Source organism: Condylura cristata, unplaced genomic scaffold (genome assembly GCF_000260355.1).
Source record: "Condylura cristata isolate star-nosed mole 26May11 unplaced genomic scaffold, ConCri1.0 scaffold00017, whole genome shotgun sequence".
Classification (NCBI taxonomy): Eukaryota; Metazoa; Chordata; class Mammalia; order Eulipotyphla; family Talpidae; genus Condylura; species Condylura cristata.
The window spans coordinates 33,292,538-33,317,210 of NW_004567118.1; the positions used below are offsets into that span (position 1 = coordinate 33,292,538).

At 53.0% G+C, this 24,673-nt stretch overlaps 3 protein-coding genes across 3 annotated transcripts in view; 1 reads left to right on the plus strand and 2 right to left on the minus strand.

The window, feature by feature from the left end:
- Positions 1 to 1,959: 1,959 nt before the first annotated feature.
- OVCA2 (ovarian tumor suppressor candidate 2) lies at positions 1,960 to 3,336 on the minus strand. The gene is made up of 2 exons (XM_004684791.2): positions 3,084 to 3,336; positions 1,960 to 2,791 (listed from the first exon to the last, which is right to left on the minus strand). Exons 1-2 carry the CDS (start codon positions 3,256 to 3,258, stop codon positions 2,292 to 2,294), a joined length of 675 nt encoding a protein of 224 aa, XP_004684848.1. The 5' UTR covers positions 3,259 to 3,336; the 3' UTR covers positions 1,960 to 2,291.
- On the minus strand, positions 2,712 to 11,602 carry DPH1 (diphthamide biosynthesis 1). Its single transcript, XM_012726620.1, has 13 exons — positions 11,423 to 11,602; positions 9,585 to 9,737; positions 9,400 to 9,463; positions 7,691 to 7,812; positions 7,172 to 7,329; positions 6,933 to 7,054; positions 5,428 to 5,496; positions 4,877 to 5,033; positions 4,663 to 4,763; positions 4,071 to 4,149; positions 3,699 to 3,839; positions 3,418 to 3,525; positions 2,712 to 2,791 (listed from the first exon to the last, which is right to left on the minus strand). Exons 1-12 carry the CDS (start codon positions 11,481 to 11,483, stop codon positions 3,436 to 3,438), a joined length of 1,317 nt encoding a protein of 438 aa, XP_012582074.1. The 5' UTR covers positions 11,484 to 11,602; the 3' UTR covers positions 2,712 to 2,791; positions 3,418 to 3,435.
- A 3,879-nt stretch (positions 11,603 to 15,481) lies between these two features.
- The window catches only part of RTN4RL1 (reticulon 4 receptor-like 1), a 64,966-nt gene continuing 55,774 nt past the window's right edge, over positions 15,482 to 24,673 (plus strand). The window contains exon 1 of the mRNA XM_012726560.1: positions 15,482 to 15,959. Within this exon, the coding sequence (XP_012582014.1) occupies positions 15,947 to 15,959 (13 nt within the window). The 5' untranslated portion in view covers positions 15,482 to 15,946. The remainder of the gene's footprint in view (positions 15,960 to 24,673) is intronic.

Consider the following 24,673-nt stretch of genomic DNA (forward strand, 5'->3'; position numbering starts at 1 on the left):
GAATCTGAGTTGGGGTGGTTAAAGGGCCGAACTCCCAAAGATCTATTCTTTCTGGCGGGCATGAGAGTTGGCTTATCTGTTATTGAGAACCAGTAGACCACATGATTTATTTCCTCTTAGCTTGTAAATTTTGGGGTTCCCAGGGAGTCTTCACCTTTACCCAAGCAGGAGCACTTCTGCTCCATCCAGTACTGCTCTGCTCTATCCTCTGATTTAAATCATCTTAAAAATTTACCCCGCAATGTCTCCTTCTCTCTCTTAATCCTCAAATAACCCCAGATATGTAAGTTATTGTTATCTCTTGGGACCTTTCTAAAGGGGCAGCCTGTGTTTGCTGAGGGCAGATGAGCCTTAAGCAGCAGATCCACTGCTGTTCAATTTTTTTTTTAAGACTTATTTATCTATGCATACAAGAACTGGGGCGCAGACCAGAGGTGCAGGGCTGAGAGGATTCACCATAGTGGGGAGCAGAACAGGCAGACTGAAACACACTGCAGAGAGGAGCAGCAGGTGGGAAGAGGCTTGCTGCACCCTGTGGGTCAGCACCTGCGGAGTGGCTGCAGATAGCTTCATAGTGCTGTGACTTAACCCCTTGTGCCATTAGGGAGGCCCACTACAGTTCATTCTGAACCGTTTATTTCCATAGAAGCTAGTGATCATTTTTGTGTGAAATTATAAATCAAGTTTACATTTTCTAAAACACTTTTCAAAAACTCCATGGGCGAATTCCAATAGGTCTGTAATTCAATGGAGTAACTCAGTCCATTTCAGTCTCCTACTTTGGCCAAGGGAGCAAAGGAGTTTTCTTTCCAAACTTTTTTTTTAAGATTTATTAATTTGTATAAAAATTGGGGTGTAGGGTAGAGGGTTCACCAGAGTGGGAAGAACAGATGGATCTCCTGATACACACTGCTGAGGGATCTACTGGAATACACTGTTAAGGGGAGCAACAGGTGAGACTGGAGAGGGCTGCTGTGCCACATGGGGGTTAGTTCCCTGGCTGGGGGTGGAACTCAGGACAGTTGTGGTGATGGAGCTGAGGATTAATCCCTAGACCACCAGGGAGGCTCCCAACCCAACTTCTGGCTGGAAAGGTCCTAAACTCAGTACTGGGGATCTGTCTGATGTCAATTCCAGCTTTTTATTTTTTCTTAAATCTTGAAACACTGCTATCTATAGTGAAGAACTCAACTTCAGTTAATTTAAGGGATATCAACCTGATTGTCTCAAAAGATAGGTTGGAATATTTACACTGTACCCCCTAATGCCAACTCCTGCTCAATTACTAAATAGAATGTTGTGAACTTAAAAAAAAAAAAACAAACAAAACCAACAGACTGTAAGCTGTCCTGGAGAAGCAGGGGAGAAGGTAAGGGAGCAGTGTGTGTGTTGAGTGGCGGGGCAATGGAAATGGGGAGGCAGTTAGCTAAAGTGGGCAGTTTTGAAACAAAGTGCCCAAACTAACTTCATTCTCAAACGGAGGCTGCTTAGCCTTGGCTGTAATTACTACAGGGTAGCATAAATCTCAGGAACTTTACCAGTGGGATGCAGTTTGGCAAAGGGTCCCCTCTGTGCTCTTTGGTCTCCATCCAACTCATGGGTCAGAGCGCTAACACAGTTATGGAGGATAAAGTGAATCCAAGAAACCAGGGTTTGACAAAGATCAACAAAGGAAGCCTAAACTCAATAAGACCCAGGCAGAGCCCTGCCAGGTGACCTCTTCCCAAAACTTCCAAGACATGAATTCTTCTCTGATTCAGCAATAGAGGACTCTTTTCCTTTAGCTGGGGACTTCCACCAAAAAGGTGTGAATGTCTATGTGCACAAATACATGAGTTTGCCCTGGGGGCTTTTAAGCAGAAATGCCTCTCTGCTTGGTGCTGCCCAGGAGGCTGTGTGGTTGACCAAGAATCCAGACTTCTGTTATAAAATGGATTTTTCTGTGTCAGGAAACAAATGTTCAAAATCCAAACCACCACTTTATTTTGTGGCGCTCACAGTGGTGCCAACCCTGTATCTCCCATGTCAATCTCCTTTTATCCAGGGATCCACAGGCTTTTTTTTTTCATCAGCTGCTAAGGTCAAAATCCAATAAGACCTCTGATTCTCTTTCGTGAGTGCTGGGCTTATATTATTTCAGTCTTAAGAATTGACATTTGTCTCTTAATGGGTGATGGTGAGGAACACTTAACAGTAGTGGAGATTTCAGGGTAGGGGAGATGGCAGGGATTACAGAGGTCATGTGTTCAACTAGGGGTAGGCAGTAGGAACAGACAATATTTGTTGCTCTTTCACTCAGCGAACTGGTCCAAGAACTTGAGATAGGCCTGGCGTTGGGGTGCTGCTGCAGGAATGAAGTGGCCACCAGAGTGGGTGAGAGTGACAGCTCCAGGGAATCGGCTAGCCAGTTGCATACTCTCCTGAGAGGGGATGACACGGTCAGTGTCCCCAAAAACATGGAGTGAAGGCAGCGACAAGGGGCCCTGCAGGAGGGGTTCCTTGAGGCCAGGGCCCCGTGGACAGAAACCAGATACCAGGATGATAAACCGAGGCAAAGGGAAGCGGGTATCGCCTGCTTGGCCGAGGGCACACACAAGAGCAGCTAGTGCAGCTCCCTGGCTGAAACCGAGGAGTCCATCAAAAGGCCCCAGCTGGTTCAGTGCCTGCGCCACGGTTCCCAGGGCGTCCTCCACACCTCTACATACGGTGGGCTCTTCCAGTGCGGAGAAAACGTCTGCCTCTCCTTCGGAAAACCACCAGCCTCGGGGCTGCTCCTCCGGTGAGTGGGGCCCTGCAGCGATAGGGAGTAGAGGATGGGGTTCAGGGGAAGGGAATCCCGGGGGGAGAGAAATGAGAAGTGAGTGAACGAGGGGAAGAGAGCCGGTGGGGGAAATGGGGTGAGGGAACAGACTGGCAGGGAGGGGACACGGGACAAGGCTCCCGGAGGAAGCCCAGGCGGCAGACTGGGGTCTGAGCGAAAGGCTGGAATGGGAGAAATGACGGGAACGGGCGGAATGGAGGAGGGCGGGGGAGCAGGCACGATAAAGCCTAAGGGTGCGTGTCCAGGGTAGGGCTCGCCTCACCAGAGTCTGGCCCGGCGCCCGCTGCGTCCGGGACCGGGTGTGGGCCGCTGAGGCACACCAGCTCGGCGCGGCCCCGCAGCGCTTTCCTCAGCGCCCCTGTCTTCTCGCGGAAGCCCCGCTCGCTCTGCCGGAAGCCCGCCAAGCACAACACCCGCAGAGGACGCTGCGCGGCCATAACGCCGGGCCACGCGCCACCACGCACCGGAAGCGGCCTTTCCCCGAGCGGAAGTTGAGTCCGCGAGGGGCGGGGCCCAGCGCGGGCACCACCCTGAGGGCGGGCCCCAGAACGAGCGGGCGGCCCTACGAGAACGCGGAGAGTGAGGCGCGCCCATACCTGGCAGCCCCGAGCGACTCAAGGAGCGCCCCGCTCCACCTTCTCGTCTCTGCAGCTGCAACTCTCAACTGCGGCGGCCGGAGAGGGGAACGTGGGCCGCCCCTGCACCTGAGGTGACAGAGTTTGGACAGAGTCCCTCTTCGGCGACGTCCTCCGCACGGCTCTTGTGCACTTCCCGCGGCGGCCGCAGGGCGGCGGCCTCTGCTCGCGTCGTCGGAGGGGTGGCTACCGCCGAGCCCGCGCGCAGGGGGAGCCTCTCCCTCCTTGGAGTCCCTGCTTACCTTCTCCTGCGCCGGCCGGCCCGGGATGTGGGGGGCCCGGGCCCGTCCATAGTTCACCGTCCACGGTCCCAAAGAGCTCCCGGCGTAGAAGTCCATGGGGTAGGGCTCTTGCCATGAAACGTCCCTCAGGGCCACGGCTGCCTGGGGAGGAAAACTGGACAGTAACATCTGCGAACATTTTTCTGCGCAGTACTATTTAATTCAGTCCTCACAAAGGCCCATGAAAATTCTGTGGTCCCCATATTCACAAAGATTAAGGGATTTGCCCAAGGCCACACAGCGTGAAGTGCTTCATATGTAACTGAGTGCTGCTCACCACCCTATTTACTTCAGGCCCGCTCTCCCCCAGGAGTCTTCAAAACTTGGTGTTACCTCATAGGGTGTCAGTAGCGGTTTGGGAAAGGCAGTGCCCCAGTCAATGGACAGGCGTGGACATGCCACCTGCACCCACCTGGGAAGAGAAGATAGGTCAGACTCACGGTGTCCACCTCTCCTGGACAGCACATTGAAGAAAAAGACTACATCCCCAACAAAGGCAACGAATGCTTGATAGCAATTCTAAAGAAATGACTGTCACCTGCCATTTAGAATAACACCGTTTGCTTGTTTTCTCCTGTTTCCTTTACTGACTGAACATTCTGAGAGCAGGGCCTAGGTAATTCCTAATGACAGTATCCCAGAACCAAATTCAGTGCCAGGTACAACGTAGATGTCAACCACCCCTCACACTCATCTCATATAGAACAACGACAATGTTGCCATTGCCTGTGAGCCCCAAAAGCAGACAAAGTAGGCATGACCATAGCCAAGGGTAGCCTACTGGATGAGTACTCTGTAAATATTAAATGTCATGACCATGGAATAAATTTCCATTGATTTCAAACCTTAATATGAATGGGCAGAACCCAGATCCTAACCTTCTTTAGCCAGTCACAGCTAGGTTGATAAGATGGGGGAAACTTACACGTCTACCTCCGGAAGTAGGCTAAGCTTGCTGGGGAAGATCTCAGAGAGCAGCAACCTCACAAAAGGGAGTCCCAAGGCTTGGAGCCGTGATTCCAGGTGCTGTTGGGAAAGGGGGGCAGAGCTGGGCTAAAGCACCCAAGGCTGTATCTGCTATTCTTCCCAGCTGGGTCTTCAAGCAGTCCCCACCCACAGGCCACCCCAGTCCCTCCAACCTCCAGAATCTTAGGGCTTCCCTGGCGGCCCAAAGTGCCCAGGATAAGGCCCCAGAATTTAGCTGAGCGGGCAGTAGCTATGGCTTCTTGGCGATTGGCTTGCATACGCTGATGGTCATACTGCTCTTTGGACAGGACTTTGCTGTATGGGTCATATCTGGAAAAGAAGCAGCTGTCAGGATCACAGTGACAGCCACTTATGGACTCGCTGCACACCCAGCTCAGACTCAGCACTTGGTCTCCTGAATCTTCAGACTCCATGCAGGTAATCAGGGGCAGAGGCATGGGCAGAGCACCTAAATCAGATCCATAACTGGAGCAGGTAAGAGTAGGAGAGCATTTTAGGATTTCACTGTGAATCCAAGGGGATGGATGGGTCCTGGCCAGCAGCAGCTCTGAGTCTGATGCCCAGCTTTAGGACTCAACTGATCAGATCCTTAGGGATGGGGGCTGTTAAGGACCAAGGAATGGAGATCTTTTGTCTCACTGAACTCCTCAATGGCAGGGAATCCCTTCCCCATCTCAGCTGGTCCACCCAGTTCAACCCATACCGGTAAGAGGGAACACTGGGATTGGCGATCATGACAGACTCCAGATGGAAGCGGCCATCTCCAAGATATCTGCAGGGAGTAAAGGGGGCTGTAAGTATAAGGCAGGCAGCACTGGCTTGGAGACCCAGAGGACGGAGTACTTGTCTGGCTTTGTTGCTGATTGTGTGTGTGAACTGGGACAAGTCATCATTTCCCCATTTGACTTCCTCACATCTAAAGTAAATTTGAATAGGAAAACTGTAAGGTTCTTCCTGGTTATATGACACAGTAACTAAGAAATGCCCCACCCCAAACTTGGGGAAAGTAGCTGGCCAGTGAAGAGCATGTTAAGGCCTCTCAGGGCTCTGGAGATCCTAACTTGGTTGGTGGACTGAGTCCCCCTTTCCTAGCTCAACACAGAGGTGCCAAGTAGTGTTTTGGGAGTCACCTAGGCTGTAAGTGAGGTTTCATTTATCTGAATGGCTACTTGCTGTCCAAACTGGCTCTTGGGGCCAGTCATGAGTTGTAACAATAGCTCCTATTTATTGGGCTTGTGCCTTCAGTATATCAGGACTAAGCACCTGATGTGTATGTCTTCACTCATTCCTATCAGCCCTCCAACCTACCTATAACATCCCCACTTTACAGAACATAACTGAGTCAGGGATGTTAAGAAACATGCAGAAAGTGACACAGCTATTGAACAGTATGCCTTGAGACTTGGCTCTGGGCTTAACATCAGACCATACCAGGCTTGCCTGAAATGCTGTCCCTGACTTACTTTCTAGACCATGTCTTACATGGTCCTCCTCTCTTGGCAGTCACACCACATTTTGACAAATGGAATCAGGGTGTCCCTCCCTCCAGCATACATCTTGACACCCCCAAGGTAGGCATCAATAAGCTCAGAGTTATCAGATGTAGGTCCTCCAGGAGCAGGACAACCAGGTCTGGGGTGGGGAAGGCCCTATGTGGGCCTATCTCAGGGCCTATAAAACTAGCATCTTCTCCTGAGGTAAGGCTGAGTAAAGGGTGTACCCTGCCCTCCTTCCCTGCCTTTAGCTGGGAACAGGGCTCCGCTCCCTAGTTCCAGCTTGGGAGAGCTGTTGGCTCTGAGGCTGGCTGCATTCACACAACATTAAGCATTTCCATTACCTAAAATAATTAGGCGGCAGGAGACGCACTGCTCCTGCTTGTTAGCTGTCCGGATGCTAAATTAATGGGGCTGCAGCCGGGGCGTGCACATCCATCTTCTCCAATTATATTCCCACCATTTCTAGCCCATCTGCACCCCTCAGCAGGCCCTCCTGCCCCACCGAGGGCATAGCTTCCTGGTGGACAGAGCAATGGAGAGGGGCTGGGTCGGGAAACATGAAATTGTATCTGTCCTCATACTGCACGATGACCTTGAACATACAGGCAAGGAATTTTAGTTTCTATTTCCTTTCCTGTACAGTGAATCTGAGGCTCCCTCCTAGAGTACATTTCTTATGTGTCTATGACTGGATCCCTCTTTTTTCACTTACACAACAGCCTCCACCTCTTTGGGCAGGCGTGGAGATGTGCAGCCCAGAATCTCCCCAGGAGACAAGGGTTTGCACTGTGGGACACTCACACGATACTCAGCTTTCAGTTCCCGGGCCACTGCCTGTAGGAATAATGAGGGAAGGAAAGCAAATGGATAGGGCAGGAGAGGCCCAGGATGGAGCTCATGACTTAGGGATGCAGCTGCACCCTGGGGACTGGCTGCTATCTGCCCACTCACCTGCAAGGTTGACACAAACTGAATGGTGCTGACCAGGGCAATGGCACTGGCTGGAGGAAAGGTGAGGCGGATAGAGTCCAGTAGGTGGGCAGTGTCTATTCGGATGTCCACAAAGACATACAGCACTCGGAAGTCTCTGGCCAAGGTGTCCATGGGAACTGGGAAGAGTTTAGGAGACCTTGTCTTGGAAAGCACAGGGCCTGGCTTGTGCATAGTCTGTGAGCAGCCTGGGACACACAGATCCCTTAGAAGCTCTTTTTCTGTCACTCAGTCAGGGGCCCAGCCTGCTCTACCACCAACAGCCTTTCAAACACCCGCATCTGGGACAGCAGCATGGTTTCCAAGGCAACCAAATCCAAAGGAAAGATCCACCTGTGAAGCAGGAAGGCCAAGGCCATCCCAGTAACCAGGAGGGCTCTCATGCCCGCAAGCAGGGCAAGAGTGTACTGTGATAGAGCTGGGTGTGTCATCCTGCCTCTGCCAGCTCTGCCAGGGTTCAGGTGTCCTGGTCTGTCTTACCCAGGCAGCTGTGTCCATAGTGCACCAGGAAGTCAGCACCCAGGGCCCTTGCAGTAAAGTCATCCACACAGCAAGCCCCATAGGTCACGTCACCCATCACCATTACTTCGGCCTCAGTGAACCTGTGAGGTTAGGGGAAGGGTGGGGGAGCAATGTGACAGTGACACTAGCAGTGAGGTTGGGGAGAGACCTAAACCAGTGGAGGTATCTCAGGGCCCAGCTCCTCTTCCAATCCTTTGGGTTGGCAGCTGCCATTTCTGCCAACAAAGAGTAGGAGGGCCACAGCTGCTGCCTCCCCCAGCCCTGGCAGCAGTTCCTGGAACTGCTGCTGTATGAGGATGGTCTCTGTAGCATCCTGATTCCTCTGCCTAGGCTCAAACTGCAAGAGGGACCCCCAAACCTGACCCCAGCCTCTGGGGGTCAGACTCAACATACCTGGAACAGTGAGCAGATGCACATATACAAAGACCCCCACTCCCATGGCCTGGTTTTGTGGTATATGTGGGCATGCTGGTGTGGATACACACAGCCTCCCTGTCATCAGGACCCCCACTATCACCCCACCTTTAGCTAGGGCCCTCTATGCCCAGGATGGGGATACCCATGTACAGTTCCCCCACAGCACATGGCACCACCCACATGCCTCATGCACCAGGAAGAGTAGGCTCTGGCCAGCACATTGCCATGGAATCTGCTGCCAGACTGAATCACTGGGGGCACCAGGTTAAGAAAGGAAGACCTGGTACTCCTGAACTCACCACAGGAATGGATCTGGAGGACCAGCTCCAACCTGAGAGGCTCATTCCTGGGGCAGGGGGCCTGGCTCAGTGATTGTGGTCTCCCCATTCCTCTCCTGGGGGTGTGCTGGCGGAAGCTGAGCTGCTGCCAGTCCGTTCCCCTCCTCCTCCCCCTTCCCCAAATCAGGCTGAGCACAGAAGCAGATTATTCAGCTCCTTAGAATGCAGCCCAGGCATCTGAGTCAGCCAGAGCACTTAATTTTTTATAGATTAAAATGTATGCAAATTGGCCTGAGCCCCAGAGAGCATCCCCAAGGGGCAAGAGGGTGGGAGCAGGGAAGAGAGTGGCAGCGGCTGAGAAGCAGGAGGGGGAGGGCAGCAGGCAGTGGGAGGTTCCCATCACAGATGACCTCGCTGTTCTCTCTGCCCCCTCCGTATTCCTATGTGGGTTCCAGATGGCTGAGCGCTCTCCCTCCCTTCCCAGGATGGCTCACTGTATTGAAGAAACATGGATGGGTGGGGGTAGAGGAACTGAATATCATCTCCTAGGCACTTCTACCCCTGCCAACTCATTCCTTGGCCCACTCCCCCACATGTGTCAGAGAAAAAGTTTCCCCTGGCCAGACCCCATGTTGACTACCGAATTCATTCCAGGGTCAGCTCTGAGGATCTGTAGGCTCTTCTGTAGGCCTAACTACCTGCTCTGCGTCGAGCTTTGAGGATACTGGAACTGACTCATTCCTCCCTTCCAAATATTTTAAGGGGTGGCAGAGATATTTATTTGGGTAAGCAGATTTGGTTTAATTTAGTTTGATGGGTTTTCCCTTTAGGCTTTTATGGTTGTGGAAGGGGGGACTAAGGCAGAGATCCAGAAGGAAAAAATAATGCTAACAAGTAGAATTGTAGAATTGTAGAATTGTGATGGACATGGGGAGGTCTTGGTAAGTTTTCTTTCCAGTGCCCAACCCTTACCTTTCCAAGATATCCACAATAGTGCAGGCAAAGAGGAGGAGACCTTCAGGCATTTGCAAGGCCACTGTAAGACAGAGCAGAGACATGGGAGAGAAGGGCTAGGAAGAGGGTGGGGTGGGCATCCTGCCTCTGGCTGGGTTAGGTAACCTCTCTACTCCACCCCAATTCAAAGCTTGGGGGCTCACCTTTCTTGGCCTGAGCCTGTTGGATCCTCCAGATGGTCTTGGGAATTTCAAAGTTATAGTTGGAAGGCAGGACTTGCATAGCTGACTGCAGTTGGGGGTTATTCAGAATCTCAGTGGGTATCTGATTGGCCAAACGGGCCCGAGGGGCTCGACCTGGAGTGAAGGCAAGGTCTGAGTTAGTGCCTGACTTAAACCACAGCCAAACCCTGCTAAGCTGTTAATGCCAACCAACTTTAAGGCCCACATCCCAGAAGCCAAGGGAGTTGGCCCAGCCATGTTCTCCACTGAGTTAATGCTGGTGCAGAAAAGAAAACCCACTAAGCAAAGAAGAAACTGGCATAACTAATTTGTGAAATTATGGAAATCAAACACATGAGCCCAGGGCTAGGACAGCGCTCACCCTTTACCGTGGGAGAGCAACAGTGATGCCAAGGGGCTGAGTTGAAGGGCAAACAGAAAGTCCAAGTAACTTCTTGATAAAGAACAACCTTGAGGAAAAACCCAAGGACATAACCACTCCATTCAATCTGGGGAAAAGTGCCCAATTTCCCACCCCCTGAGAACACCCTGGAGTTCCTACATATGAGAGCTGTAGGCAACTGCTATACTCATTAATCTAAAAGACTGCCTTCCTTGCTATGTCTATACTGGTTAATTTCTATCCCCTTTCTTCTCCTCATTTAAAAGGGAAATAAATACTACACATTTAACCATCTTAACAAGTTCCCTGGCCCCATGACTCCATCCCACTTCCCACCCTAGGAAAGATGTTAAGAACACAATCTAGTCAGGCCTGTGGGCAAAACAGGTAGACAGAAAGTGGACTTCACACTTTAGGAGCTAGTAGTGTAGTGGGGGCAGACATTGTGGCCCTTAAGTTAGATTGCAGTCCTTAATCTGCTTCCTACTACCCATGATTCAGTTTAGATCAACATCTGTTTAGGAGCCAGATGAAAAAGTAGCATGCCAAGAAATTAATTTTTGAACAAATAGTTACTGAGCCATTACTATGTGGCAGAACTTCTGCTAGGATTCATTACTGTGATAGCAGGTATCCACCCACCCAGACCTGAATCTGCACGCTAGGGAGAGGAAGGGGGCAAGTGGTGGTGGTGCAGTGGAGAAATAGCAGGCTGGAATCTTGAAACCAGATTTGCATGTTGTCACTACTCTGGCTTTCCTTCGGTTGTTTCAAAGTTTCAAAGGCCTTGAAACAACCAGACCAACAGAAGCTCCTCTGAAAGGGCCAAGTTTCCTGTGTTCCTTGGGTGTGGGAGCTGCTAGTGTTAGCTCAATTTGTCTCCAGGGCCAGAAGGCGCCTCGTCCTTTGTCACGTGGCTGTGCTTTGTTTACACCTGTATTCCCAGGTAGACTGAGATCCCTGAGGGCAGGGCTATATTCTAGTCCCCACACGTAGCACAGGCCTGGCATTCAGCGGGCGCGCTATAAGTGCCTGGTGAATGAAACCGCGTGTCTCTTCCCAGAAAGCATTCCCTGAGGGCCAGTTTGTGGAATGCCAGCGGCAGCGCCCTGGCCTCCCTCCCATCTGGTCGGGTCCGTCTTCTCCGCGAATCTTCCCGCGTCAGTCTACCAGCTAAGGCAGAGACAACCTGTCCGCTCGAGGACTACAAGTTTTTAGGAGGGGCTGCCGGATAGCCCCCTAAGGCTGACAGAGACCGATTCCCCTGGGCTCCAGCTGACAGCCGCCAGAGCCAGTGACGGCGGAGACTTCCCGATCTGGAGGAGAAAGGTGCAGCCGTCGTTAAAGGGGAGAGGCTTTGTCCTTGACTTGGAGGCCCTATTAGGAAACACAGAGGCCGCACCCTGGTAGCACCCACCTCTGCTTGGGCCGTTTCGGCCGCCCGGCTCCGCCGTCTCGGAAGCTACTAGCGCCGCCATCACCTGCCTGCCCACGTGGGGACTAAAAAGGCAGAGCTAGAAGAACGCCGAGAGAGCAGACATCGCGATCGATCGTCGATCAGCCCGCGAGGGGCGGGGATTTGCTGGGCGGAGACCCTGAAGGAAGAGAAAAGGGCGGGGTTGTTCACGGACCGCTTCTGCGGGAAAGGTCGGACTCTCGGGAGCCCCTAGCGGTACTCGACCACCACGGTTGCGCACTCCCAGCGCTGGGGTCCCCTCCTCCCCTCCCGGCTGCCGGAACTTCATTCTCCCAGGACAGTGCTCCTGTTTGCCGAGTCCCGCACTAATTCTGGGGGCCAAGCCTTGTGAATGAGGACACCGCCAAGTCTCCTTCAGCTCCACTCCCAGTCTCTCCTCCAGTTACCCAGTGGATGCTGCAAGTTTGGGAACACATAACCTACCTTGGAGGACCTCCTCACCCACCACTGTTTGGACAGGACAGAACTCAAAATCCACCAGCCCAACTCCAAATGGAGTCTTGGTGCTGATTGTTCAGAGCACCAAGGTGCCCTTATCATCTTTAGAACCAATAGTGTGGAAGGTTAACATGTGAAAAACTGCTATCAGGGAATACCTCCATCCTGAAGATGCTTTCCTGAAGAAGTGGGGCAGTCCAAAACGCATTGTCAAAACCTTTATACTGCCTAACGCTTGCCCTGTCTAGGCTGCTCCTCAGACCTAGATAACCTTTCTCATTATCAGTGGTCTGAGCTCCTGGAATCCCAAAAACAAGGCAGAGCAGCCAGTGAGACAGCCTTGACCTTTGGAAGAGCAAAGTACCGGTAGGACTGGCCTTCATCAAGGCCTGTCCATAGAACAATAATCCACCAGGGCCATTTGCCCACCCAGCCCCCTGGCACCTTCTTCCTCTCTCTGCTGTGGTGAAGTGAGCACAGCTGGCCCTTTAAGACAGCTCTGTGGCCTCAGGCTCCCCTGGAGGCCCTCCCTGCTTGGAAACTCCTAATTAAGGTGCAAAGAGAAGTGAAAAACAAGCAGCCAGGGACAGGCCCTAGCCTGGGAGGCTGCCCTGAGAGAAGGGATGGCTGAGCAGGCTGGGAGTGAGCAGCCAAGGGGAGAATCAGAAAGGGTCAACACTCTATTAACTGACCATTGCTCTTAGGACAGTTAAAGCTTTGGATAGGAATGTGGCCAACACAGGCCCCAGGAACCTCCCCTCTCACCTTTAGTGAGAATCTCACCTGGAACCTCCCATCTCCTCCAGGTTCCTCTGGACACCCAGGTTGTGGGATTTCAATTCCAGGAACCTCCTGAACTCTCTCCTTCCCATTCAGTACACTAAGTGTCAGCCTGTGAGCATCTTTAGCTCTGGTGGCAGCTGTGAGATCCAAGGGAGAAAGATCTGTTGCTGCAGAGTAGTAGTTTCTCCCTAGTGAGCACTTATGCCATGCGGCCTTTCCCTAGGAAAAAGTAAGGACAGTTGATGGAAGGCACCTAGCCTCTTAAAACATTGCCTCCATTCTGATTGAGCTGCCCTGGACCCCAGGTGCTGTCCAGGAGATTCAGACATCAAGGACAGATGTGAACTTGTCTCTCAAGACCCTACAGTGTAGGGTGTTGGTGGTTGTCATTCAATTTGAGCTGAGAACACCTCCATCTGTCCGCGGGGGGTCTCCTTGCCTGAGTTACTCAGCAGCTGAGTAATTACTGCCTGACAAGAAGGCAGGCACAGTGTACCCCACATTACACCACAACACCCGCCTACAGTCGCCCCCACCCCCTGGCTGGACTCCAAAGCAGCACCCAACCCTCCTGAGGCCTGAAATAACTTTGCTTTTTACACTCACGCCCAGCCCCAGCCAACTTTGCCTTAGATGCTGGCGTTTATGGGGCAGGGGGTCATAGGGAGGCGTCTTGGGGAGGAGGAAGGAGGATTAACATACACGGATTCAGACCCACACTTTGACACAGATCTGCTGTATGGCATTGAACAAGTCCCTCACTGGGCTTCAGACTGCTTGAGGAGGGCCTCTGTAGCTCTTCAGTGCCGTGGGGTTCCATTTAGCTTCTGCCTGGCAGGACTCAGATATAAGTGGGATCAGCCCAGCTGGTTGAGGCTAAGGGGAAGGATGCCTTTCTTTCTGTTCCTGTCCCAAGATGGGCCAATTTTATTAGTCTTCAGAGAGAACAAGGTTACTTTCTCACCTTCAAGCATTTGCACATCCTCTATTGCCTGGAATGGCCTTTTCCCTCCTCAGGCTGATGAACTGAGGCACTGACATAACTCAGGGCCTCCCTGGTGGCAGAGGGGTTAAGTCTTAGCTCTATCACCTCTGTGGCCTGAGTTTGATGCCCAGCCAGGGAGCTGACCCACTTGGCACAGCAGACTTCTGTCTCACCCTCTGCTCCTCTTAGCAGTGTGTTTCAATAGATCTGCCTATTCTACTTCCCATTCTGTCTCTTGTGAATTCTCACCCCACATACCTCTGGACTATGTTCCAGTTCTAGGCAAAGGTAAATATTTAAAAAGACCTAACTCAAATGGCACCTCCTCTGCGAAGCCTTCCCTAATGGTCCTTTACTCTTCTCACAGAACAGAGTCCCTTCTACACTATTCCCTCCTGTCACCTTCTAAGATGGCTTTTGAATATTTCATTTCCCACTATGCCTAAAGCTTCTGGAAGTCTGTTTACCCAGAGCCCCAGTGTCATCAAAGGCATGTTTGAATGAATGATACTGGACATTTTTATCTTCCTTCCATGCCAGATTTTCTCTCCAAGGAATCACATGACTCAATTTCTCATTTCAATTAGATGTTTGCTTAGATGTTACTTGCTCAGAGCAGCTTTTCCTGTCTTCTCATGTCAACTCCAGAGCATTCCCTGTTTGCTTATCTACCAAACACCAATTCATCTAAACTTTTCTCATTTTTGTCTTTATTAGATTGCATACTCCATGAAGACAGGGGTTTTGTCTTCTCCATTGGCTCAGTCTCCAGGAATCATAGTGCTTCACATATCAGCCCTTAATAAAGGCACTGGAATAAGTGACTTGGCACACTCTTTTTCTTCCCCTAGAGCCCCTCTTATCCCAGGCCAGTAGGGGGTGCTGGGTCCACCCAGGATCTCTCTTGACTTGAGCTTTCTCTACATTCCGCTCAACCACCCCACTAAGAGACGGGCTTTCTAGAGGTACCGCCCCTCTATTTTCCACAAAGCCCTGTGGCAGGGTCTGTAAACGAGAGAGATCGGAGGCCTCTTTGGGCTGAGATGGCCCATCCCGGGTCCCGGATGGATCCTTCATGAAATTCTGTCTCTAGGATTTGCAGCTGAGCCTCAGCGAATACAAGCTGAGTGGTCTAGTCCAGACTGGGGGCACGCCCCCCCCCCCCCCCAATAATCACATCTTGGGACAAGGGGTACGAGGCGGCTAAGTTCGCAGCAGCTGTGCTGGGGAAGGAGCCGTCGAGTCTTACAGGAGGAAGGCTAGAGGGTCAGAGGGGAGATGGGCAGGGGACGCGGACTTGTGATGGGCGCTCTGGGCGGCAGTCCACCCGTCCCAGCAGTCAAGCGGGCAGAAAGCACGCTTCCAGCCGCTTCTCTCGGTGACCTCCAGCCGCGAAGGGCGAGCGGGCGGGGGTTGGGTTGCGGATTCGAGCTCCGGGAAGCTCACAGGGTCTGGGAGGGGCTTTCGAGTGGCCCGACGACCGGCCAGGGGTCTGAGGCAGGTACTTGGACAGACGCGGGCAGAAGCTCGTCCCCGGGGGCGGGCGCAACGAAAACACCTTGGGAGGCGGCGCCCGCGCGGCTGAGCGCCGCTGTCCTGGGAATAGGACGGCGCTCGGCACCGCGAGCTGAGAGCACTTTCATAAATTTTGTATGGGAGGCGCTCCGTGAGCGGGGGCGGGGAACGGAGCGAGAGGGAGGGAGCTAGCGAAGGAGGGAGGGAGGGAGGAGGAGAGGTGGGGGAAAACGGGGAGGGGGGGAGGAAGGGAGGCGCCCCGCTCCGCCGAACGCTAGGTCCTGCAAACGCGCGCCGGGCGCTTTCCCCGGAGCTCGGCGGTGCGTGCGAGCGCCCTTTTGCAGCAGCCCCAGCGCCTGCTGCCCGAGGGGGCGGAGAGGGGGGGCTACGGTCGGGCGGCCGGGAGGGCGGGGGGCGGCGTCCCCCCTCAAAACCGCCTGCAAAGTGCTTTGGGCTGCAGAAGCAGGCCGCCGGCTCAGAGGAGCGAGCCGCTCACCCCGGGGCTGAGCGGGCGCGCGGGGCTGCTGGGCAGCGCCGCGGTTGCTGGTGGGCTCTAGTGTCCTCGGCGCGGGGCTCAGGCTCACCATGCCCCTGCGGGGCCTGGCCGCCGGGCACAAACGGATCCCCGGCTTGCCTCCGCCTCGAAGCGCTCGGATTAGCTGCAGCCGGCACCCAAGGATTTGAATCCGGACCCCGGGAGGGAGCGCGCTAGGCCGACCTCGGAGTGGCGCCCCGCGGCCAACATGCTTCGCAAAGGTGAGTTGAAGCCGTAGGGGCAAGTTGGAGTTGAACGGTCGTGAGAGAGCCCCGAGCCCGGGAAACGCCCGAGAGCAGCCAGGTGCTGCTGCTCCGGGCCGGCGGGCTGGCGGGCTTTGTGGGGACGCACCCGCGGTGGGGTTGCTGCTGTATCTCAGCCCTGGTCGGTGGCCGGTGCGACACACATCTGTTCCAAGGATCAAGCGGCCAGGCCTAGGGGGGTCGAACTCCACGAGGTCATTTCGAGACCATAGTGAGCTGTCAGTGATGGAGGGGAACTGGTCTCCTGGGACCTTTGCTTTGTCATTATAAAGTTTTGCACTCGCAGGCTCCATCCCTTGCTCGGCACCAGCCGCTAGCTTCTGCCGCTTTGGAGGGGCCAGGGCCAATCGGAGCTCCAGTGCAGTCAGCTGTCCATCACTGCGCGCCGGAGCGCTCATTGTGCGCTCTAGTTATCCAGGCGGGGCCCGGACGCGGGCACCTTTCCTGCAGATCTGCCTGGTCCTCAGGGACGGGTTCTGGTCACCCAGCGGCCAAGGAGGACTGGCTAGCGCATGATGTTCGGTTCGTCAAACTTTCCTTACGCCTAGAGCCGAGGGTTGCGAAAGTGGAGGCCAGACCCGCAGTGTGCGCGGCCCGTGCCAGGCTCAACTTAAAGAGAGATGGCCCGGCGACCACCTCGCTACAGCCCGCGGCAGTCCGGCACACTGCCCAGCGCTGCAAAGTTGGCTTGGGCTCTGGGGAAGTCCCGCCGCGCCCCCACGTGGCTGCCGCGCGGGGAGCGGTCCCCAGGGCCCCGAGAGGGCAGGTGACCACGCCGTGATCCCGCGGGCCCCGCCATCAGCTGCTCGTATCTCTACGTCTGCCTCTTTCCCCTCCTGGGCCGGGGCGGACCGCCGCGCCCCAGCCCCTTCCCGAGACTGCCTCATTCTGGCCGCGGCTGGGCTGCTGGAGACCCGCGGCGCCTGCGGCGGGCTGCCCCCACCCTATCGGAGTGAGCTGAGACTGGAGCTCAGGTAGCGGAGGGGCCTGATCCCTGCGCTCGGAGCTCCAGCCTTAATCCGCCCCTGTTTCCATGGCAACAGACCGAGGTGTCGTAAGCATAGGATTCTGACCTCACAGTAGGATGGGGAAGGAGAAAATGGGCAGGGGGAGGTGGCGAAGGTAGGGGAAGCTAAGCTTCAGAATGGGCGAGCTGGAGCAGATGTGGGGGCCAAGAGAAGCTGATAAGCAGGTTGGACAGGTGTTTGAAGAAAAAACGCTTTCACTGGGAACAGCAAAGGCTGTGTTGGGCTTGACTAGCTCTGTCTAGCCTCCATTGTCCCATCGTGTCAATAGTCACAAACTTGTGTGTGACTCGTACCCTCCACGTGGATCGGTGATGTTGAGGGGTGGGGGTGGTAGAAAAGGGTTGGAAACCGCTCTCTGCCTTTCTTTGTGGTGTGGGGAAAGTCTGCCGCTAGTTGGAGAAGCCACTTCACGGTAAACCCCAGGTTCTTTTCCCTGCAGAAAGAGACAAAGTCCCTTCAGCAAACAGCAGTGCTGGTTAGAATGTCTCTGCACAGAGTGTGCTTTTCACAGAGCTCAGCACAGGCCCAGGTCTGAAAAACTTGGACCTGGAGCTGCGGACTTAACCCAGTGGAGACTGCTTCCCAGGCAGTTTTAAAAGGCCGCCATGTCTAGCCTGCAGATGATAATAGAGAGGAACTGACATCTCATTTCCCTTTTGGTCTTTTGTCTTTTGGCAGTTTACAGTTAAAAATGAGCCACGAAGCAGCCCACACACTTTATTGATATGGCTTAGGTGCCCAGGGAGGCTTGTGCAGCCTCCAGGAGCCAGCCTTCTCCCATCCTTGCAAGCCAGAGGCACAGCTCAAGATAAGCCCAGTGCATTCTGGGGGCTGTTCCCAGGAGGGGGAGGCTCACTTACCCTGCTCAAGAGGTGGCCACTGGAGGCTTCGCAGTCACGTGTGTTCACCACTCAGGCTATTTTTCCCTTCCTGCACTGCTTGGTTGGCGGGAGAGGTTCCACCAACAAAGAGGTTTCCACCTGAATTGGCCAGAGGGAAACAGCAAAGAAGTCCTTTGCAAGGCTGGCTTTGGCCTAGAACCTGCTGCTGGGACATTGTGTGGACAAAGGACTTTTATTTGGGCCCATTTCTGGATATATTTCCCCCTCAACCCCTGATCCTGAACCTTAGGATTTGTCACTTTTGCACAGACATACAGGTCTTTCAGATTCTCCATGTGGATTCTAGGTATGTGCCCAAAGCCCAAGATATGCCAGAGGCTAATGCCAAGGGAGGTGGCCATTGAAGCTTCTGCTGCTTGGATTATTCCCAAAAGTTCCAAGCAAAAATGCTGTAAAATGGGTTCAGATGGCTGTTGCAGATAGGTGCAAAGCCTGCATGGGGGTTCCAGATCCAAGGGAGTTCATAGTTTAATTATGATTTGGAAAAATGAAAGATGAAGCCCTCTCTACATCCTGGGGGTGGAAACGAACGAGGGGGGGGAAAGTACCTTATTTTAAAATTTCTTACATCGTTTTTCATTTTTGTCCAATATTTGATTTCTCCCCTCATGTTTAGTCCCCATAATTATCCCACTACTGCAGCACTAGTGACCATCACCATAGTCCCTTGTGCCCTTCCCTCCCCTGTTTTGAGCCTTCTTTAAAAAAAAAAATTATTTTTATTTATGCATATAAGAACTGGGGTGTAGGCCAGAGGTGTAGGGATGAGGATTCACCAGAGACAAAGTGGGGAACAGAACAGATGGATCTACTGAAATACACTGCTAAGGGGAGCAGTGGAAGAGACAGGGGAGATCTGATGCACCTTTTGGGTTATATCCCTGGCAGGGAAGGAACTCAAGTTGTAATGGCTGCCTACAGCTTGATAACCCTGTGCCTTTAACCCCTGCACCACCCGGGCCCCCCCCCCCCCCCGCTGTATGACAATGGAGTGTTTTTTGGAGTTTGGTGGTTCATTGGTATGAAACCCCAGAGAAAGAAGGTAAGAGAAGGCATTAGACATGAAGGTCATGTCTCTCATGTCTGGTGGTTCTATTACAGAGGGCTTGGTGCTGTCTCTGGTAGAACATTTTGGGAACTGGGATTGCTACCTTGCATCTCATAATGAACTGACTCTACTGGCCACAGCCTTACCTCTGTGAACCAGAACAGCCTGGACTCCTTAGTGGGTCTTGTTGCTGACAGTGCTAAGGCTTCAGCAGCTGCCTTGTCTGCTTTTTTATCTCCTGGCCTACCCTGGCAGAACCAGGGATATAAAAAGCCAACCTCTGGTCAGAGATGAGAAGCGGGTAGGGGAACGGAGGCCCCCAAGGCAACCAGCATCATTCAGGGAAGAAGGGTGGCCTGCTGGGGGTTTAGCTTTGCCAGAAGTGTCCTGCTTAAGGTCAGGATCTATGATTTTCATTTTTAGAGCTATAAAAACAGAATGCAAATCAACAGCCTCTGGGCTAATACAGAACCTTAAAGTTTTTGTCTTGTTAAGCAAGGAAATAGAGTGCCAAATAGGCTTTGTTAAGTGGCAGTCTAATTAATAATTTAAAATCTTGTAGCTGTCTTTCATTAGAATTTATCTGTACATCAACCACAAAATCAGTCAAACACACTCATTTATAAGTTAATGCCATCCCTAAATAATTCAGCAAGACCTAGATTCGGGCCTGCAACCCAGTAAGATGCATTTTGTTTTTTGGGTTTCTATAGCTAGATGGACTGGCCTGGTAGCTAGACTCTTTTCTGTGGGAAAAGGGAATATAGATAGAGAAAGGGACCATGGGGTTGTCAGGTGCCTGGCTTAGTTGAATCCAGAGGTTCCCTTGGCAATCAGAGTGTTTCCTTGTGGTCAGGGGTGAACAGATTCTACCACTTGAACTGTTGCTCATATGGCCCTCGTAGGCCCCAATGGAGATGCCAACTCACTCTTTTGCAGAGGAAGTGTAGAGGGGGACTAGAGTCCTCTTTAAGTGGGTAAGTAGGAGGCTTTTTAGGCCAACTACAGGTACACAAGTAGAATTTTGGTCTCCCCTGACCAGTTCTGTCACACTCAAGGAGTATAGCCTGTTGGAACCAGTTTCTAAAACAGCTTCTTTAATTGGGAAGTTCTGTGCTGCTGCTCTCCAGAAAGCTCCTAGCCCTATGCCAGAAAAATAGGAGCCTAGAGGAGGAATTTTAGGGGAGCACCAGGACACCCCAACAGAAAGGAAAGATAGAGTTGCTAAATAAGGTCTATGCAAGCATTTTCTCCCCAGAAGCCAGAATGAAAGCAAGAAAAACAAGGCAACATGCCCCTGTGAGTTAAACAATGTAGAAAATGTGTTTTGGTTCAGTTCCTGTCATGCCAAAATGAGGCCAATGCCTCAATGCAGTTTTCAGGTTTATTTTCTACAGCGACGCTGTTCAGAACCCAGCTTGGGCACACTGGCTCCCCAACCTCAGGAACGGATCCCACCAACCCAAGCCCTCTGGAATCTTAAAGGGCTTGGATTTGTGGAGACCAGGTAGATAAGTGAGCAGACGGCGCACCTGATGCCAGGAGAGGTTCTTGGCCAAGTCTGCAACGAAAATATGTTGTTAGGAGAAGGGAAGGGCCCGGGAAAGGGGAGGTAGTTGCCCCCTGACCCCCTGTGACTGAGTTGGCAGCAGATGGGATGGAAGAGGGGTGAGTCCAACCCAAGTTTGGAGTCCAAGCCTGAAAAAGGACAGAGCAGAAGTTCAGTTGCGGAGAAGGGAAGGAGGGGGCAGGCATTGTGAAGGATGTCAAGAACGGATCTGTTTGGTACCATCTGCAGTGAAGTAGTGGTTAAGGTTAAAGCAGAGAGGAGATGACAGGGAGGGAACAGATGGCCGAGGAAGCAAAATAGCTGGCGAAACGGGAACAGAGCCTCCAGGGACAGCAGAAGGCAGGACCTCCGCGCAGAGTGCCGGAAGCAGCCCCTCCTCGGGCTACTCTGGCCAGGCCACTCTGAGTAGGAGTGAATCACAGAGTGGAGCAAGGACCCCAGGGAGGGGACTTCTTCAAGGCCTGGGAGAAGACCTCGGGAGAAGCCACCTTGAAGGTTAGGGAGCAGCTACCTCCTTAGATGCCGTTGAACTTGGAAGAGGAAGCGAGTCCATCACCAGAGCGAGGTGAAGCCACCTTGGGTTTCAGAGCTTGCCTGGGTGAGCCTGCTGGGAGAGGAGGTATGGAAGCTAGCTAGAAACAGGGACGGCAGGGAATGAACCATTTTCCCCAAACGGCCTTGCAGCCACGTGTGCCTGTCCCTGTGCAGGTGCTAACAACAACCACTTATAATCGCTGATGGACCCGGAAATTATACTCCGGGCCTCATTTCATGTATTCTCCACAGCCACCCTGTATGTGAGTCTGGGCTTATCCCTGCTACACAGATGAGGAAACCAAGGCACAGAGAAATGAAGTCTTTTGCCCCTGCATGCAGCTGGCACATGGTAGCGTCGGAATGCAATCCAGGCCCGCCTGCCTCTTCCTTGTTCTCTTAACCTCTATGCTTCGCTGTCTCACCTACCCATCTGCCTTGATTTATATGACGTTTGTTTTGTGGGTTGCTGGGCAGTGCTGAATAATTTGCGTCTCTTTACAGAATTTCCTGGTAGTTCCCATGCACACCCCTCTGGTTTTCCTTCAGGAATGTCTCTGACTGGGATTGGAGGTTTCTGGACCCTAAGCCACTGTCTCATTGCCCTCTTCTATTCTGCCCTGCTTGTATCTGGGTTAATACACCCTTAATCTACTATCTCCTGCTCAGATTTCATTACATCCATCCTACCTGCTTTAGTCCCTGAGAAAGGCAGGGCCATGGCTTATTTGAGAGCTGGGGCCCTCCATGCGTTACCTGCTCCTTTGCTTCTCTTCTAGGCTGATCTGATGTACTGATAACACACCCCAGACTAATCATTGACTGTCTGGGGGAGCCACAGCCCAGGACGGACTGGCCCAGGAGGTTCGCAGTTGCACATTGGATGGGACCCCTCCACCTGGTTCTGCCCCTCCTCTTCCAGAGCTCTCCATTCCTCCTGGTGGGCATCCCTAGGGCCAGTCTGAGCAAGCCCGTTGGCCAAATGGCATCTGCTGACCTCCAGCTGTCCTCTAGAAAATATTTCACCTGCGCCCTTCCAGAGAGGCCAATGGTGGCTATGATTTGGAAAGAAAGAAGAAAAGTAAGGTGGAGAGTTTAGCTGATCTCAGAGTACAGAAGAGCAGATTTTCACCTCTGAGTGGGAAGCTCCCCTGCACACTGGTGACTGATCTAACAGAGAAAATCTGTGATTACTGTCTAATCAGGGAAGTTGGGATCCAAAACTGCAAACAACCCTTACTGCCTGATTCAGAGGAATCACTCTGGAGGCCTCCATGCTGGCACAGCCAGAGGGTCGGCATAATACGGTGTGTGTGTGCACGTGTGTGAGTTCGAGTGCAGAAACACACCTGGTAAGCGTGCAGCAGGCCTCAGGAAGTGTGAGTGCTTCTGGCTGCTACTGCAGTGTGGAACATCCCGCATGCACCTGCCCATCTGCAGATCCTGGAGCCTGGTCAGCACCCACACCCTGGTCCAGTAACATGCGACTCATTCTAAGGGTGGGCTGCTGAGCCACACACTGGGGGGCCTAGGAGTGGGCAGGCTAGAGCTTCTGTGCCACATGCAGGAACGAAGCCTGCTTGAGGGGGTGTTTGGCTCACGTTAAGGATGGGTGGCCATGAGTCATCACATGTCTGCCAGGGCAAAGACCACTGTAGCCCCAAGAGATGGGGTCTGCTGGCATTTCCAGGACTGACTCCATGGCAGGTGTGGATCTGCAAAAAATGGTGCAAGTGTTCCCAAGTCAGAAGAAAAGCTGGATACTCAACTCTGCCTGCTGAGGTAGTGTGAAAGTTTGCTTCCGGCTCTAAAATTGTCCTAGCAAAGTTTGTCATCTCTCTCACTGGGCACCCAAGCTAACAGGGAGTTTTACATATGCATATATAGAGACATTCATGAGGCCCTGAGGGGGGGTAGATTGGCATTCTTACTACCATAATTTATTTATAGGGCAACTGGATGATAGGAAGGTGTGGAGGCTAAGGTGCCTCCATTAATGAGAAGCACACAGGCAGGAAGCCTTGCTCTGCATTTGACATTTAGTGGGGTGACTCCTACCAGGGAGCTGCTTTTTCTTTTAGAAGGTTTTGCCTTTAATGTTCTATTCATGGGCTTGTCTGAGCAGTCTGAGAAAAGGAAGGAGCATGCCAGAAGGTGGGCTTTGGGGTTGAGGCTGGCCAGGCTTGAAGGAGGCAGGGCCCTGAATGCTGGACCCTGGGGAAAGTGACGCTGCCCCTGGCTAGGGCAGCCTGCCTGGCTGGCATGTGCTGCATGCGGCACCACGGCTCTGTGCGTAGTGTTTACTTTCCCGTCTGTGTCTGTCTTTACTGGCTGCCAGGATCCGCCTCGGATAACCGCCCTAGTTTTGCCTGGCCATGGCCCTTGGTGGAAGGACCACCAAAATCAGAGTCCAGGCTGCATTTAGTTCCTGTGATTGACCTACGGGGATCCTGGGCATATTTCCTCCGCTTTGGGCCTCAGTTTCCCCATCTGCAATATGACTAGACTGATGACTTTCCCAGTGTTATTCAGTGGGGAGAGTGTCTTCAAGTGCCACCTGGTGTCAGTGCCCAGAACAGAAAACAAGTGCAGGGCCTCCCTGGTGGTGCAGGGGTTAAAATCTCAGTGTTATGAAGCTATCACCAGCCACTGCAACAAGAGGTCCATCCTGGCCAGGGAGGTGACCCACTCAGCCCAGCAGACCACTCCTGTCTCGCCCACTGCTCCCCTCAGCAGTATATTTCGGTCTGCCTGTGCTGCTCCCCACTCTGTCTCTCGTGAATCCTTTCACACCGCACCGCACACCTCTGGCCTATACCCCAATTCTTGTATGCACAAATAAATACATCTTAAAAAAAGAAAACAGGTTAGAGTTGGAACAAGGGTCTTCTTCTAGACACACTGCCACTCGGCAGGCCCTCCACATGGGAGACTGGGAGGCCTCCGTGGCCTCCCGGCCATTCAGTGCACACAGGAGGGCCAGAGGCTGTGCTGTGTGTTGTGTGCACAGGACCCGGGGTTTGAGCACGTGCCTCTGCAGCGGGGCTGGGTTGTTTCCTTGTCTCCTTTTGGTTGCCCCGTGACCACTGAGCTCTCTGGGAGGAGCTGTCTACCCTTGGAGTCTCCTTGCTCTCTCCTCCCTCTCATTCCTCAGACTTCTGTCTCCTCTGTCACCCTACTGTCACAGACCTGGCTTGATGCTGACCCTACTGCATATTTTTCTTCTCACCTAACCTCTGGGGGACTTCGCCTCTGTCAGCCATGGTTTCCCTGTGGCTACCCTGCCAGCTGCTCTCTCAGGCTTTCTCCTACTTCTGGGGTAGCTCCTGTTCAGTCTTCTTTGCCATCCTCTAAAGGCGGCACCTCCCACTGGTCCCTTTGCCGCTCACACTGGGCTCTGAGCAGCTGCAGCAGTCACCCTGACTGCCACACCCGTTGCTGACTCCCTCATCTTGATAGCTGAGAGGCTGCTTCTGAGGTCCAGAGGTCTCAGCTGCCCCACCCATAGTGCCTCCACCCTTAGCCAAACAGGCCTTGTACTGGTCTTGTCTGAAACCTTGATCCCAGCTAGGCCCTGAGCTGGCAGCAAA

What these genes read in the sequence shown, in the direction of transcription:
- DPH1 (XM_012726620.1), bottom strand. Translation starts at nt 11,483, where the DNA reads ATGGCGGCGCTAGTAGCTTCCGAGACGGCGGAGCCGGGCGGCCGAAAC. An exon ending in CTATGGACACAGCTGCCTGG is followed by an intron (nt 7,330 to 7,690) that starts GTAAGACAGACC and finishes AACTCTTCCCAG; the next exon opens with TTCCCATGGACACCTTGGCC. An exon ending in CGCTACTGACACCCTATGAG is followed by an intron (nt 3,840 to 4,070) that starts GTAACACCAAGT and finishes TTTCCTCCCCAG; the next exon opens with GCAGCCGTGGCCCTGAGGGA.
- OVCA2 (XM_004684791.2), bottom strand. Translation starts at nt 3,258, where the DNA reads ATGGCCGCGCAGCGTCCTCTGCGGGTGTTGTGCTTGGCGGGCTTCCGG. An exon ending in GGGCGCCGGGCCAGACTCTG is followed by an intron (nt 2,792 to 3,083) that starts GTGAGGCGAGCC and finishes CTATCGCTGCAG; the next exon opens with GGCCCCACTCACCGGAGGAG.